Source organism: Eulemur rufifrons, chromosome 8 (assembly GCF_041146395.1).
Source record: "Eulemur rufifrons isolate Redbay chromosome 8, OSU_ERuf_1, whole genome shotgun sequence".
Taxonomy (NCBI): Eukaryota; Metazoa; Chordata; class Mammalia; order Primates; family Lemuridae; genus Eulemur; species Eulemur rufifrons.
The window spans coordinates 105,281,254-105,294,922 of NC_090990.1; the positions used below are offsets into that span (position 1 = coordinate 105,281,254).

The window sequence follows — 13,669 nt, forward strand, 5'->3', positions numbered from 1 at the left end:
GTTGGGGGGGAAGGTGGGCCTCAGTAGGGGAAAGGTCAGTGGAGAAGAGGTCACTACTGATTTGGCCAGATTAGCTAACTGAGCTATTCCTGTCTAGTTTATTTCTAGTCTCTGTCCTCTGACCAGACATGATATGAGGGGAAATGGAGAGGACTTGCCTCTCAGCCCCTTCCTCAGTCAGAAATCTTTGGTGGCTTCCTTGATTTGAGTCCTGTAGGCTTGCAGACTGTAACCTTGAACTCTCTTGTAGGGGTTGTCTCTTTTCTTGCTAGTTGGTGAATTGCTGATCTTCCTGCTGCTTGAACTGAAGCAGCTTCTTGGAAATGACTGGCCAAATGCCTGAGGTATCTTTAGCCTGCCTGGGCTGAAAATAAGGTGGGGAAATTCAGCAGATCAGCGGATGGAACGAGTTCAGCAAAAGCTGGACACATTCTGCCTTTGTTCTCAGAACCATTTGTATGTACTCTTACAGGTGGATCAACATAAGCCCTACTGTGTGAGAGCCAGAAAGGTTCCTAGTTTCACACATGAGGAAATTGAGGCGTGGAGATTTACATGACTTTCCCCAGGGCACAAAGTATGGAGTGGTGAAACTAGGACCATAAGACAGTGTTTTGCCCAATTAAGATGGAGGCTCTCCTTCCCCTTGGTTAGTTCATAACCAGCCTATGCCTACAGGCCACCCTTTCTTCCATTCAAAGTTCAAACAGCAATAAAAATATAGTGAGGAAAAGAACTGTCTTTTCCTTACCAACCCATACATGCCCAACACCTTAACCATTAGACCTCTGACCCTCCAATTTTCTTTGGCCTCTACTCCCAATCTAAATGGCATGTTGCATCCAGGTCTGCCATTTGGCCTCCCTCAAACCACTTTAGTCACTGTGCCTGTTTGTAGATCCCACTCTCGAGCTGCCTGCCCAAGGCTGGAGGGGACCAGGAGGCTAGGGATGGAGTATAGGGTAGGGAAGGATAGGATTCTTGCCAGAGAACCTACCCTGCCAGGGGCCAGTGCAGCCCAGGCTGTGGGCATGGGAGCAATCTGTTCAGCATAAACAGGCCCTAGCAGGCGAGTAGTACAGGGCTGAGCAAGCACTGCCTGTGTCCTCTGTAAATATTTGCAAGCAGAGCCTTGATCCTAACCTCTCAGATAGTCCTCCAGGGAGAATAGGAGCCCGACCCTGTTTACTAGGCTTTAGGCTTCAGCCTTAGCCTGCCTGATAGTAACTATGGAAAGTAGGGGAAAGGTCAATGGAAACAGTGTAGCTCATGCCTGGAACCACTCCAGAATCTGAGAAAGCGGCAGTGTCCCGGGTCTCTGGCTTTGTCTAGCAAGATCACCTGCCAGGCAGGGCAGAGTGCAAGAATAGTCTGATCTTTCTGACACTTTGTCTTTGAGGCAGTACAACTGATCCCAAGTGGTCATCCCAACCTTTGTCCTCCTTTCCCCAGTTTCATGGGAAAAGGATGTTTATGCATAGAGGTGGGGGTAGGGGTGTGGCTTCAGTCTTCTTCTACTGCTACTTTTCCAGAATCTTGTTTGTTCTCACTCTTATATGTTCCCAGCTGACATAATGTGGGACTTAGGGAGTGACTGTGCCAACATAGACACAGGTATAGTTGACCAGGTTAGGACTGGTATGTATATGTACAGGAGAAAGATAAAAGGAAAATTTTCTGTGTCTTGTTTTTTGCTATTTCTTCCCAGTCACAATCAGAGGCTCAAGTATAATTATGGGAAACCCCAGTGACGGATCCTCTGTCCCCTTCCCCCCACTCCACTCACATAACACCTCAGAGAGATAAAAAAGGAAACATGTCAATCATCACAAATTGCCCAATAACTCTGGAATGTTCTGTTTCTATTACTGTTTCTGTCTCTGTTTTCTTGGCTGCTTCTATCTTAACACTTACTAACAAACCCAAACTAGGCTTTTAAGGTGCTTTCCCTCAATGGAGTCACAGCCCCTTTTCATTCTTTACAATGAGGTCAGGAATATCCAACCTTAGATTGCCAGTCTCTGTCACTTGATGCTGTAGGAAATTCAGTCAGTCTGCCTGAATGCTGTTAAGGAATTTCTTTCTTTTTTTTTTTTTTTTTGAGACAGAGTCTCACTCTGTTCCCTGGGCTAGAGTGCCGTGGCGTCAGCCTAGCTCACAGAAACCTCAAACTCCTGGGTTCAAGCGATCCTACTGCCTCAGCCTCCTGAGTAGCTGAGACTACAGGCATGAGCCACCATGCCCGGCTAATTTTTTCTATATATATTTTTAGTTGTCCAGATAATTTCTTTCTATTTTTCAGTAGCGACGGGCTCTCGCTTTTGCTCAGGCTGGTCTCCAACTCCTGAGCTCAAACGATCCACCCGCCTCGGCCTCCCAGAGTGCTAGTATTACAGGCGTGAGCCACCACGCCCGGCCCAGTTAAGGAATTTCTTGAAGGTTTTCCTACATCTCATTTTATGCCTTTCAAATGCTCAGTAGGGTCACTATGATAGCATCCCAGATATCTGTGCAAGCTTCCTTATTCAGTTCGTATTCTGGACACGCAGCTTTCCCGTGACTGTTGCATGTCAAGTGGCTGGAACCAATCAGCTCATCTAAGGCTTCCTTAGAAGCCAATCAGAGCCCGGGGAAGTGACCTCACCCAAGGGAGAGCTGTGTGGGCGAGAAAGAGAAAGCATCTCTCAGAGCCGTGAGTGTCCCTAAGTCACTCCCCTCCTCCTCACCCTCCTTACTTCCTGTAAAACAACACCGCCTACCCGCGTCCCCCCCCCCCCGCCCCCACGCAAAGAAAGGGAGTGAGAAAAGCTAACTAAATTCCACAAAGGGAAGAACCAAAAGAGAAGCTGCAACTCAACCACGCACTGGTTTCTGCAAGTGGAGAATAGGATACTTAGGGGGCTCCTTTTGCACAGATATATCTTTCAAACTGAGGTCTCCAAGGCCTGGAAGAGGGAATATGCTGAATAAGAGTCGGCTCCTCCTACCGACTCCCTCCCTGCACCTGGCTTTCTTGACTCTCCCCACAAAAATAGCTGTAATCATTCTTTGTAAATAAGGACAAGATCAAGGTCAAGTGTGGGAATGAGAGGGCCTGTGTCCTTGTGAACATGTGAGAACAGAGACAATCATGTCCCTGTGGCCTAAAGGAGCAGAGACTCAGAAGCCAGTGGGTCTGCAGGGAGCATGGGCTGTTCTTCTCTACAACTGACTCTGCACAGCTCTGCAGATGAGGTCCTGAATATTCCATGGCAGGGCTAGATTTCGGGTATATCTCCCACTATGGGCAGAAGAGGGAAGGAACAAAGGACGAGAGGCTAACCCTCGAGCGTGTCACACTGGACTCTGCTCAGCTAGGCATCCCCTTCATCCCTCCGGCCCTTTCCCACTAGGTCACACCCTGGATAGAGAGACAGATAAAAACACTTTATTTAAAAATATAAAACTGGGGGTGGGGGGGGAAGGGCAATATATGTAACCTAAACTTTTGTACCCCCACAATATGCTGAAATAAAAAAAAATATATAAAACTGGCCTTACTCCTAACTGCTCCCACCTCCAATTATGTCCACAAAGAGCTATAAAAATTGCGTAGGAGTATGTGTACAGCTGCCTCAGCTCTAACAACCCCAGTTCTTTCTACGCTTCTTTCTCCCTTCATACAATTGAGACATGTGTCCTTTGCACCTTCCCCAAGATATGAGAAGTGCTACAAAGGTGGAAGGAGGGAAGGATAGAAAAGAGGCTTCTGTCATCATTCTCTATTCCTATATCCAGGGACCAAACAGATTATCTGAACTCTGACCAAATGATTTGCTTGTCCATAAAACCAAATAATAGGGACAGTCACTCTCTGTATCCCCAAATCAGGAAACATATGTGGGTCTAGGCTGTTGTCTGGGGTCCTTCTTCAATATATAGCCTCATCCATATTGTCATCACTGTCACCTCCAAAGTCCTCTCCATTGTCAAAATATGACATGATATAATCAGTTTCCTGAAATGGAAAAAAAGAAGTAGGAGTCAGGGCTGCTTTTGGCATTCTGCTTCCACCCTGTGCACCAGGCCCCTTTCCTCGTGATCACACCATACCAGGCCTGGATATCCCTCCCAGCTGTAGTTCACTTCTGAGAAGAGTCTGCGGACAGATGAAGTGGACAGAAACCCCTACCTTTGGGGGCACTATCTCCTTTGGCCCTCCAACCCTCTGAGGACTATACCCCTGATGTAAAGAATTGAGATCCCCAGAGCTTATGAGGGGAAGAAAGGGGGACCGAGGTGGAAGGAAACCCCCTTCACCTCTTCATGTTCTTCTTCATCATACTCTTCTTCTTCTTCCTCTTCCTTCTCTTCTTCTTCTTCTTTCTCTTCATCTTCCTCTGAAGTCACTTCTTCTTCTTTCTTCTCCAGGGTCTCATGTGAAGACAAATAGGAAGAGAAACTCAGATTCAGCTCACAGTAGGGAAAAATTGAGGGACACATGGGGACCAAGAGAAAAGGAATGGATTTAGATCTCAGGAGGTCTCTATGCACACTTTCTCCTCACCTCTAGTTTCTGTATTGTTTCCTCTTTATCTTCTGTGGTCTTAGGGGGCCTCTTGGGGAGCAGAATGGTGATCCCTGGTGGGGGGATCAAAAGATGAACCATCAGAGACCAAATCTTGCTAGCTTTCTACCCAACCCTCCTGCAGAGAACATGTCACTCTGCTGCCATCATGTGGCCACTGTGGCATCCAGCAACAACACTTGGTAGATTGGGTAGGAACTGGGAGGACAGGTGAGAGCACCAGCAGACTTGGCCCTCCAGCAGACAGAGAGAGGAAACTTCTACTCTCTACTTCTTGTTTCCAGATAACACTCACGCTCCTTCTGTAGCTTCCGCACTCGGATCTTTAGCTCCCGGGGTAGACGCCGCCAATCTGGGAATGGTGGGAATGTGAATGTCAATAGGATCCTGCCTGGGGTCTCCTATGAATGATGACTGGTTTTATTTAAAGGAGAGGTGAGGGTTTCAATGGAGAGGAAGGAAGGGGTTGGGTCAAAGCTGGTCAGAACAAAATTGCGGCTTAGATGCCTCCTGAAGAATGGGAGTTATTTAATAGGTTTTTCAGGTACAGTCTGAGAGTGTTTTGGAAGATAATTAAGGCTCTAGTTTGCAGACAATGGATAAGGGAGGAGGATGGAAACACCAGGAGTGGTGGCGGAGGCTTGAGGCAACTCAAGCATTTGAAAGAAGGGCAGTCAATGAAAGGGCCAATCACCTACCAGGGTTCCAATCGATGGCATTGTCAATCGGCCCTGACATCTGATATTTGTCTGAGTAACGCTCCACATCTGAGGGGTCAGAGGTCAAGAGTCAAAGTTTTATCCCTTCAGAGCCCTGGAACAGGGCTGTTTCTGAGAGTCCAGCCCTCTTAATTATCAGGAATAATCTGTCTCCTTACCCAAAACCCACAGCCCAGGGGGTCAGCTTAAATGAGGACCTCATCACTCTTCTTTTTTTATTTTAGGAGACAGGGTCTTGTTCTGTTGCCCAGGCTAGAGTGCAGTGGCATCAACATCACTACAGCTTCAAACTCATGGGCTCAAGCGATCCTCCCACCTCAGCCTCCCGAGTAACCCTCATCATTCTTCTAACCTGCTCTCTTGCCACCCAAAACTATGATGATACTTCTTCTGTCTTATCACAAAGGCATAGCCATATTGAGTAGTATGGTGCAGTGGAAAGCATACCAGGGACCAAGAAAATAGGGTTTTAGGCTTCTCTTTACTCTTTGTTAACAGGTTAACTTAGGTAAGTCTTTTATCCCTCTGAGCCTCAGCTTCTAGGGCTTTAGTAGTGAGGCACCAGTTGTCAATATACTGAAATACTGTACCTCCGCACTAGTTGGTAAATGTCTACTGTCCCAAGCTTCCCAATAGTTCCCTTCCTCCAGTCCCTCCTGGTCTCCTCAACCTCCCCATGACCCACTAAACAAAGCGTTAATACTTTACTTAGATGGGGTTCTCAGAGACCAGGCACTAGCCCCCTTCTGATGGGTTGGTGCTTCAGACTGTAAAAATTTTTAATACATCCTCCCATTTATATGTGTGAAATGAGATCTTAATACTTAACCTCCCACTGTCCCAGGACTATTGTGAGACTCAAAACAAACCATGACTACTGTAATACATTTCAGATGCAGGAGTCATTATCACCTCCCAGTTAGTGTACTTCCTGGGCCTCTCTGGCCCCCAGTAGTGCCGAGCACAGGGCACTGCCCATGGGAGGCACTTAGAACATGATGCCAGCATTCCAACTGACCTCTTTTGGGCACAGCTGGCCGGATGAAGTAGGGGAGCTGTCTCATGGCTCCTCGTAGCTCCTGCTTCAGTGCTAGGACATATTCTCCTTCCTCTCCTGAGGGTAGAGGCACTGGGCGGAATTCCAAGGGCTAAAGAGGCAGGAGCAGTGGTCACTTCAGGGAAAAAATACTGAGTACAAATCTGGGAGGGCCTCTCCTCCCAATTTAATCCAATGCTCCCACTAAGCAGAGGGTCACAGGGAGAACTGGGGAAGCAACATAGCATTTTGAAAACTGGGGACCTGGGAATGTGAGAAGTAAGGGTAAGACACTTCTTTGCCTGGAAAACATCCCTTGTGAGTTGGGAGTATAGAGACAGGGAGGGGCAAGATGGAGATGGTTTTATGATAGTTCAGGAGAAATCCAGGATCATAAACAGTCATCAGGGGGTCCATGGAAATTTTGGGAAGGGAGGGGAGACACTCACAGGAAAGAGTGGAGAAGGCTGCAGGGTGGGTGGGGGCAAAGCATCCCCCTTCCCAATGCCCACGGCTTCCATGTTGAAGGTCAACTGGCCCCGGCCACGACCCCGGCCCCCACCCCGGCTGGCCATGGTATTTAGAGATCCAGCAAGAAAAACCTGATAAAGACAAGAACAAAGAGAAAAAGAAGTACAGTTGAATGAACAGGAAACCAAGGAAATACAAAACACTCAATTTTCTCTCCCCGGGACTTGAAAAGCCAATATCATTCAATTAATTTTGACTGATAAGGCACAGTCCCAGACAGGGAATTTCTTTTTTTCTTTTTTTTTTTTTAGACAGTCTCACTCTGTCGCCTGGGAGAGTGCAGAGGCATCATTATAGCTCACTGCAACCTCAAACTCCTGGGCTCAAGCAATCCTCCTGCCTCAGCCTCCCCAGTAGCTGGGACTACAGGCACGTGCCACCAGGCCCAGCTAATTTTTCCTATTTTTGCTAGAGATGGGGTCTCATTCTTGCTCAGGCTGGTCTTGTACTCTTGACCTCAAGCAATCCTCCCACCTCAGCCTCCTAGAGTGCTAGCATACAGGCATGAGCCACTGCACCCAGCACCAGTCAGGGAATTTCTGAAAATATAAATGTGGATGAGACATGGTCCCAACGGGACAGATAATTGCAACATAGTGTAATTGCAGCACAAAAGAGAAAGTGATTAGACCCTTAGACAAAACTCTACATCCCTAAGACAATTTGATGGTTATCATTATCTGCATTTCTACATATTAATATAATCTTTGAATTCTTTCTCTCCCTGGCTTTCCAAACCCAATCAGGCTCCAGTTCAATCCAATGCAATGTTTCAGTAAAACATTTATTAATATTAAGCATCTAACAAGAAAAAGGTGGTGTGCCGGGCACTGTGGGAGCACAAGGATGAGTCACCAATTTCACTGTCAACCAGGGGAAAAGAGACATTACAATCAAATTGTTCTTTTAAAACAGCACTTGGAAGCACAGAATTTTAGAATTGAGAGGACTCTTAGAGATCATCTAGTCCAAACCCCCTCCCAGTGCAGGACTCCACTCTGTAAATTGTTAGGTATATAGCCTATAGTGGCATTTTCCTAAAGACAAGGTATCCATTCTCCCCCAAGACAGCCCATTGTACTATGATCAACTCTGATGAATAGAAAGTTCCTCCTTCCACTGAACTGAATTCTGCCTTTTGTCATCAATCCTGAGGAGCCAGTCAGAAGCAGCTGGGATGGGGGATAAAATAAAAAAAATGAAAATGAAACTTGAAAGAAATGACATTCCAGTAGCAATGAGCACACCTACCACCCAGATCTTGGTTTCTAATACCATTTTCCAATAAAAGGAACCAGGGTTCCTTAGAGAAATGGTTGATTCTAAGACAGGGTAGGAAATATACAAGATGAGCCTGGAACATGTTGAGTAACTAGAAAATAAGAAAGGGCTCAAAACAATAACAACCACGCTCACATATTGATGGGACTATGTCAAAGGGCATAAGAGCCAATTGAAAGAGCTCCTAATGTCCAAAACTGGAATAATTTGAGCAACAAAATAAATAAAGTAGTATTGAATTATAACCTGAAAGTATGAGATAAATATTCATGAATCCATAGTGATATACATAAATGACTGAATTAATACATGGGGAAGAAAAGAAATATTACTCACGCAGAATTCCAAATAAATTATGTAGATACTCCACTCTAAAAGTACAGGAGCATAACTATCCACTCTTTAAGTGTGGACTGTATAAAGAATTTTGTCCAGTACAATTTTGGAAATCAGAGAGGGGGATTTACAGTAGAGAGACTGGACAAACACTACTTCAGCCAGGTGACCAAGGTCAACATCAACAGTCATAAATTATGTTGATAGTATGTGCCCTTAATATTATTTGATGACATGTTACTTTACCTCTGTGATCATCCTCCCAAAACACATAACCCCAGTCTAATAATGAGAAAAATATCAGAAAAATTCCAACAGAGGGGTATCCAACAATACACCTCACTCCTCAAAACTGTCAAGGTCATAAAGTCTGAGAAACTGTTGCATTTAAGAGGAGCCTAAGAGGCCAGGCGTGGTGGCTCACGCCTGTAATCCTAGCACTCTGGGAGGCCGAGGCGGGTGGATCGCTTGATGTCAGGAGTTTGAGACCAGCCTGAGCAAGAGTGAGACCCTGTCTCTACTAAAAATAGAAAGAAATTTCTGGCCAACTAAAATATATAGAAAAAATTAGCTGGGCATGGTGGCTCATGCCTGTAGTCCCAGCTACTCGGGAGGCTGAGGCAGTAGGATCGCTTAAGCCCCAGAGTTTGAGGCTGCTGTGAGCTAGGCTGACACCATGGCACTCTAGCCTGGGCAACAAAGCGAGACTCTGTCTCAAAAAAAAAAAAAAGTAAAAAAAAAAAAAAAATAATACTGTATCAATATTGGTTCAATAATTGTAACAAATGTACTATGCTAATATAGAATGTTAATAAGAGGGGAAACTGTGCCAGAGATATATGGGAACTCTTGGTATTATCTGCTCAATTTTTCTGCAAATCTAAAATTGTTCTAAAAAATAAAGCTATTTTAATAAAAAAAGAAATGTAACAATTCAAAACTCACAAAATATTAGTTGGTGGAAAAAGATTTTAAGATAATACATAGAAGGTAATCTATTTTGTCAAAAATACAAACACACACATATAAATTAAAAAGCTGTTCTTGAAGGATATAAACCAAAAATTAAAATGGTTAATTTGAGGTGATAGAGTTTTTCTGAGGATTTTTTTTTGGGGGTTATGCATATTTTAGGGTTTTTCGCTATACTGAATAGGTACTGCTATTGTAAATAAGAGAAAAATATTCGCTTAAAAATTTAAAAATATGGTGAAAAAATAGATGAGACTAATAATGTGTAGGTAGAATGTATATCTGAGAAATGTGGAAAGTTTCAAGTCTAACTGCCATGAAAAATTTGAGAAAAAATGGCTGTGGTTAACATTAAACTGTGACTTATTTGAAAAGAACATAATAGGGGAGAAGGAGGTCTCATGGAGATTAGAAAAAGAATAAGAATTTGTCATCATGTCCTCAGTCTCTTTCAAGGGAAAGGATACTCTAACTAGCTGGCTCAGGTATCTTTCCACTTGACACATACCGTTCTAGCAGTGAAGGTAGTAGCTGCTTTGATTGCAAAGCAGAGAGGAGTTAAGAAAAGGCCATGAGCTTTGAGGTTATACAAATCCAACTCCATTTCTACATATTAACACATTAACTACTATATGAGTTGCATTTAACTCACACTAGTTTTGAGCCTGGGGCTTCATGAAGCATATGGAACTCAGACGTCTTATAACCTTGGTAATCACATGGTTCAAGGGCAACTCACGCTGCCATGCTGTAGCATACATGTTACATGATGGGTGTCCCCCTGGGCAAAACCCTGCAGTTGATTCAAAGTTTTTATTCTATTTTCGTAATAAAATAACGTGGTTACAAGGAAAAAAAAAATTCTAGTGTGGCACTGAATGTGTTAAATGAGTGATCCTCTAAGTATGTGGAGGAAAAAGATGACAACATTTTATTTAATCCAGGCAATAAACTAGTGGTTGGGAAACTGTAAACCATCCATCTACCCCACTCAGTTTAAGAATCTACAACAAATCTCAGCTGTTTAAGATTGTAATTGATTCTGAATTCTTGAGGATATTTAAAGTCTCATAATCTGGCCCCAATCTGCTCCTCCTTAACATCAACCTTCCCTAGCGTTCACCCTGCATTCTGCTCTCCCCCAGACAACATCTCATATACACTATACTCATTCCCAATTATGCATACCTGTGTAGTGTGGTAAAAGTTACTAAGAAGCAGTTTTCAACAAAACATACAGAAAAACACCAATGATTATATCAAATTTAAGGAAGCCAGTACTTGTAGTGGTTAAGAAAGAACATGGATTTGAATCCCAGTTCTGTCATTTCCTAGCTACATAAACTTAGGCAATTTATTTATTGTAAATTGTTTCCTAATCTGTAAAATGAGAATAATAATAATACCACCACCTTCATTCACTCAGCAAATACGTATTAAGTGCCTACTATGTGCCAGGCACTGTTCTAGATGCTAGTGATACAGCAGTGAGCAAAATGGACAAAAAACTGCTGTAGCCATGGCCTTCAAATGGAACTTACTTTCTAGTGAAGTCATCAGCATACAAACAATATTTCAAGTCATGAAACTGGGTGAGATCCCTAAAGGTGTGGATATGGGCAGAAAAAAAAGAAATCCAGAGACTGAGAACTGGGGCACTCTAATATTTAGAGTTTGCTATGTTTGTAATAAATACAATAAGAAGGTAATACTCATATATTAGAATTCTTGGGAAAAATAATCATCCCAATAGAAAAAAACAGGCAAAGGACATGAACAGGCAATAAACAAAAGAATGGCCAATAAAACCACTCTTCACCTATCAAATTGACAAAGATTTACTTTTTTTTTTTTTTAGAGATAGGGTCTCACTTTGCTCAGGCTGGTGTCGAACCCCTGAGTTGCAGCTATCCTCCCGTCTCAGCCTCCCAGGAAGGTAGGAGTACAGGCATGAGCCACCAGGCCCGCAGACAAAGATTTAAATAATAATCAGGCTGTCATGAGTATTTTTTTCAGACGGAAACTCTTATACTCCACTGGAAAACTAAAAACACAATCTTTCAAGGGGAGCAGTTTGACCACTGCAATCAATAACCTTTTAGATGTTTATAACCTTAATCCAGTAATCCTACTTTAAAACTCTATCCCAAAGAAATCATCAGATATACATACAGAGATGTAAGTACAGGGATGTTCGTCAAAAAGGTATTTATGGTAGCAAAAATTCTGAAATAACCAAAATGGTCCAACAACAAACGAATGGTTACAAAAATCAAATACCTATCTTAGACTATTATGAAGCCACGAAAAGCAAGACTCCAAATAATGTTTAAAGGCAGAAAAATGTTCACAATATAATATAGATTGGGGGAAACATAATATAAAATTATATGTATTGGCCGGGCACGATGGCTCACGCCTATAATCCTAGCACTCTGGGAGGCCGAGATGGGTGGATCGTTTGAGCTCAGGAGTTCGAGATCAGCCTGAGCAAGAGCAAGACCCCCGTCTCTACTAAAAATGGAAATTAGCTGAACAACTAAAAATATATAGAAAAAATTAGCTGGGCATGGTGGCGCATGCCTGTAGTCCCAGCTGCTTGGGAGGCTGAGGCAGAAGGATTGCTTGAGCCCAGGAGTTTGAGGTTGCTGTGAGCTGGGCTGACACCATGGCACTCTAGCCTGGGCAACAGAGTGAGACTCTGTCTCAAAAAAAAAAATTATATTTATTATATGGCCCTATTTATGTATGTGATACACACATGTATATACACACAGACAAAAGAAACTGAAAGGCCACACATCAAAATATGAATAGTTATCACTACATCATGGTGATGAAATAATAGGCATTTTTTTTATATCTTTATGTGTTTCCAAATTTTCTAAAATAAATATTATTACTTCTATAATCAGAAAACAAAAGGGATGGTTTGCTTTTAAGAATACTATCACTAGGACAGATTTCCCTCTTTTACAATGGAAGTGTGAAATGCATTTCATTGAACTATATATTTATTTAGAATATCTGTTGGATATTGACTGAAGAATAAATATTCAAAAATGGAAAGACCTGCAAAGACAGGGAGTTCCCTTACTAAATATGTTTATGTGGAAGCTGGGTAACAATTTATTAAATAGAGTTTATCAGAGGAAGGATGCATGGCTAGAGTAGAGGATTCACTATGATCCCTATTGTCTAGCATTGTGTCTGGTATTAATAGGTGCCCAATAAATATTTGTTGAGTGAATGAACAAATAAATATATGATTCCTATGATCCCTTCCAAACTTGAGACCTTGTGATTCATAAAGCCTCCCCTCACCATTCCAGTTCTACTCACTTTCTTCCTTCTCTAGACTGTGGGAACAATTACCAAACACTAATATTACGAACCACTAATTTATGGGCCCTTAATTATATACTGTATTGTCTTTCATTGTTCCCTAATTACGTTAGGAGTTTAAATTCTGCCTCCTCAACAAGAGTACTAGTTCCCGGAAATCAGTTCCGTTCAGTTAACGCTTATTGGGCACTATGTATTAAGTACCTGAACCTGCCCAACAAAACCTTATATTCTAAAAAGCATAGAAACATTAAGAGAGCGCGCACTCAGTGTTCTAATAGAGGTATACATAAAATGCTATCGTCGGACAAGGAAACAATGAATTTGCAAGAACATCAATCCAGGAAAGCTACAGGTAGAACGTAATATTTCAGCTGAGTCCTGATAGGTAATAGGAGTATGTCAGGCTCCTAGGGGGATAATATTAATAGATTCGGGAGAGGCTGATGACATAGCAAAGAGTCAGAAGTACTAGAGTGAGTCTTTCTCACTTTCTGCTTTAATATATCTCTCCGTTGCACGATAGAAAACTACGGTTTTCAATACAGCAATGGGAGCCCAGGGTAGAAAGGGTAGGAAGCCAGAAGGGGACTGATCCAACAGGCAGCTGGAAAGTGTTGTCTATTTTGCAGGCTGGCTCGGGTGAACTAGTTGGGCAAGTGTGGTACCGAACCAGGTCAGAGCCACCAGGTCGGAGCCTTACCTGCTGCCCCTCCCCCACGCGGAGCCCAAGCCACGGCCAACTTGAAATTTGCTTGTCTTCCTCAAGCCGCAGGCGTTCTAGGGCCGCCTCTCGAAGCTCCCTATTGGTGGGTTCTCCCGGCCAATCTAGGAAAAGCCGAGGCGGGAGGTCCCCGCCCCCTTGAAGCTTGGAACTAGAAG

At 43.3% G+C, this 13,669-nt stretch overlaps 1 protein-coding gene across 2 annotated transcripts in view; it reads right to left on the bottom strand.

Moving 5' to 3' along the window:
* Positions 1-3,480: 3,480 nt before the first annotated feature.
* Positions 3,481-13,669, bottom strand: part of POLR3GL (RNA polymerase III subunit GL) — a 38,412-nt gene continuing 28,223 nt past the window's right edge. Inside the window, exons 1-8 of one of the 2 annotated variants that reach the window (XM_069480705.1) lie at positions 13,491-13,536; positions 6,772-6,924; positions 6,305-6,434; positions 5,266-5,334; positions 4,863-4,919; positions 4,547-4,620; positions 4,300-4,413; positions 3,481-3,997 (exon numbers count right to left, since the gene is read on the bottom strand). In XM_069480705.1, the coding sequence (XP_069336806.1) occupies positions 3,911-3,997; positions 4,300-4,413; positions 4,547-4,620; positions 4,863-4,919; positions 5,266-5,334; positions 6,305-6,434; positions 6,772-6,897 (657 nt within the window). In that variant the 5' untranslated portion in view covers positions 6,898-6,924; positions 13,491-13,536 and the 3' untranslated portion in view covers positions 3,481-3,910. Of the gene's footprint in view, positions 3,998-4,299; positions 4,414-4,546; positions 4,621-4,862; positions 4,920-5,265; positions 5,335-6,304; positions 6,435-6,771; positions 6,925-13,490; positions 13,537-13,669 lie in introns of those variants that run through there. The other variant, XM_069480704.1, reaches the window with a different exon arrangement.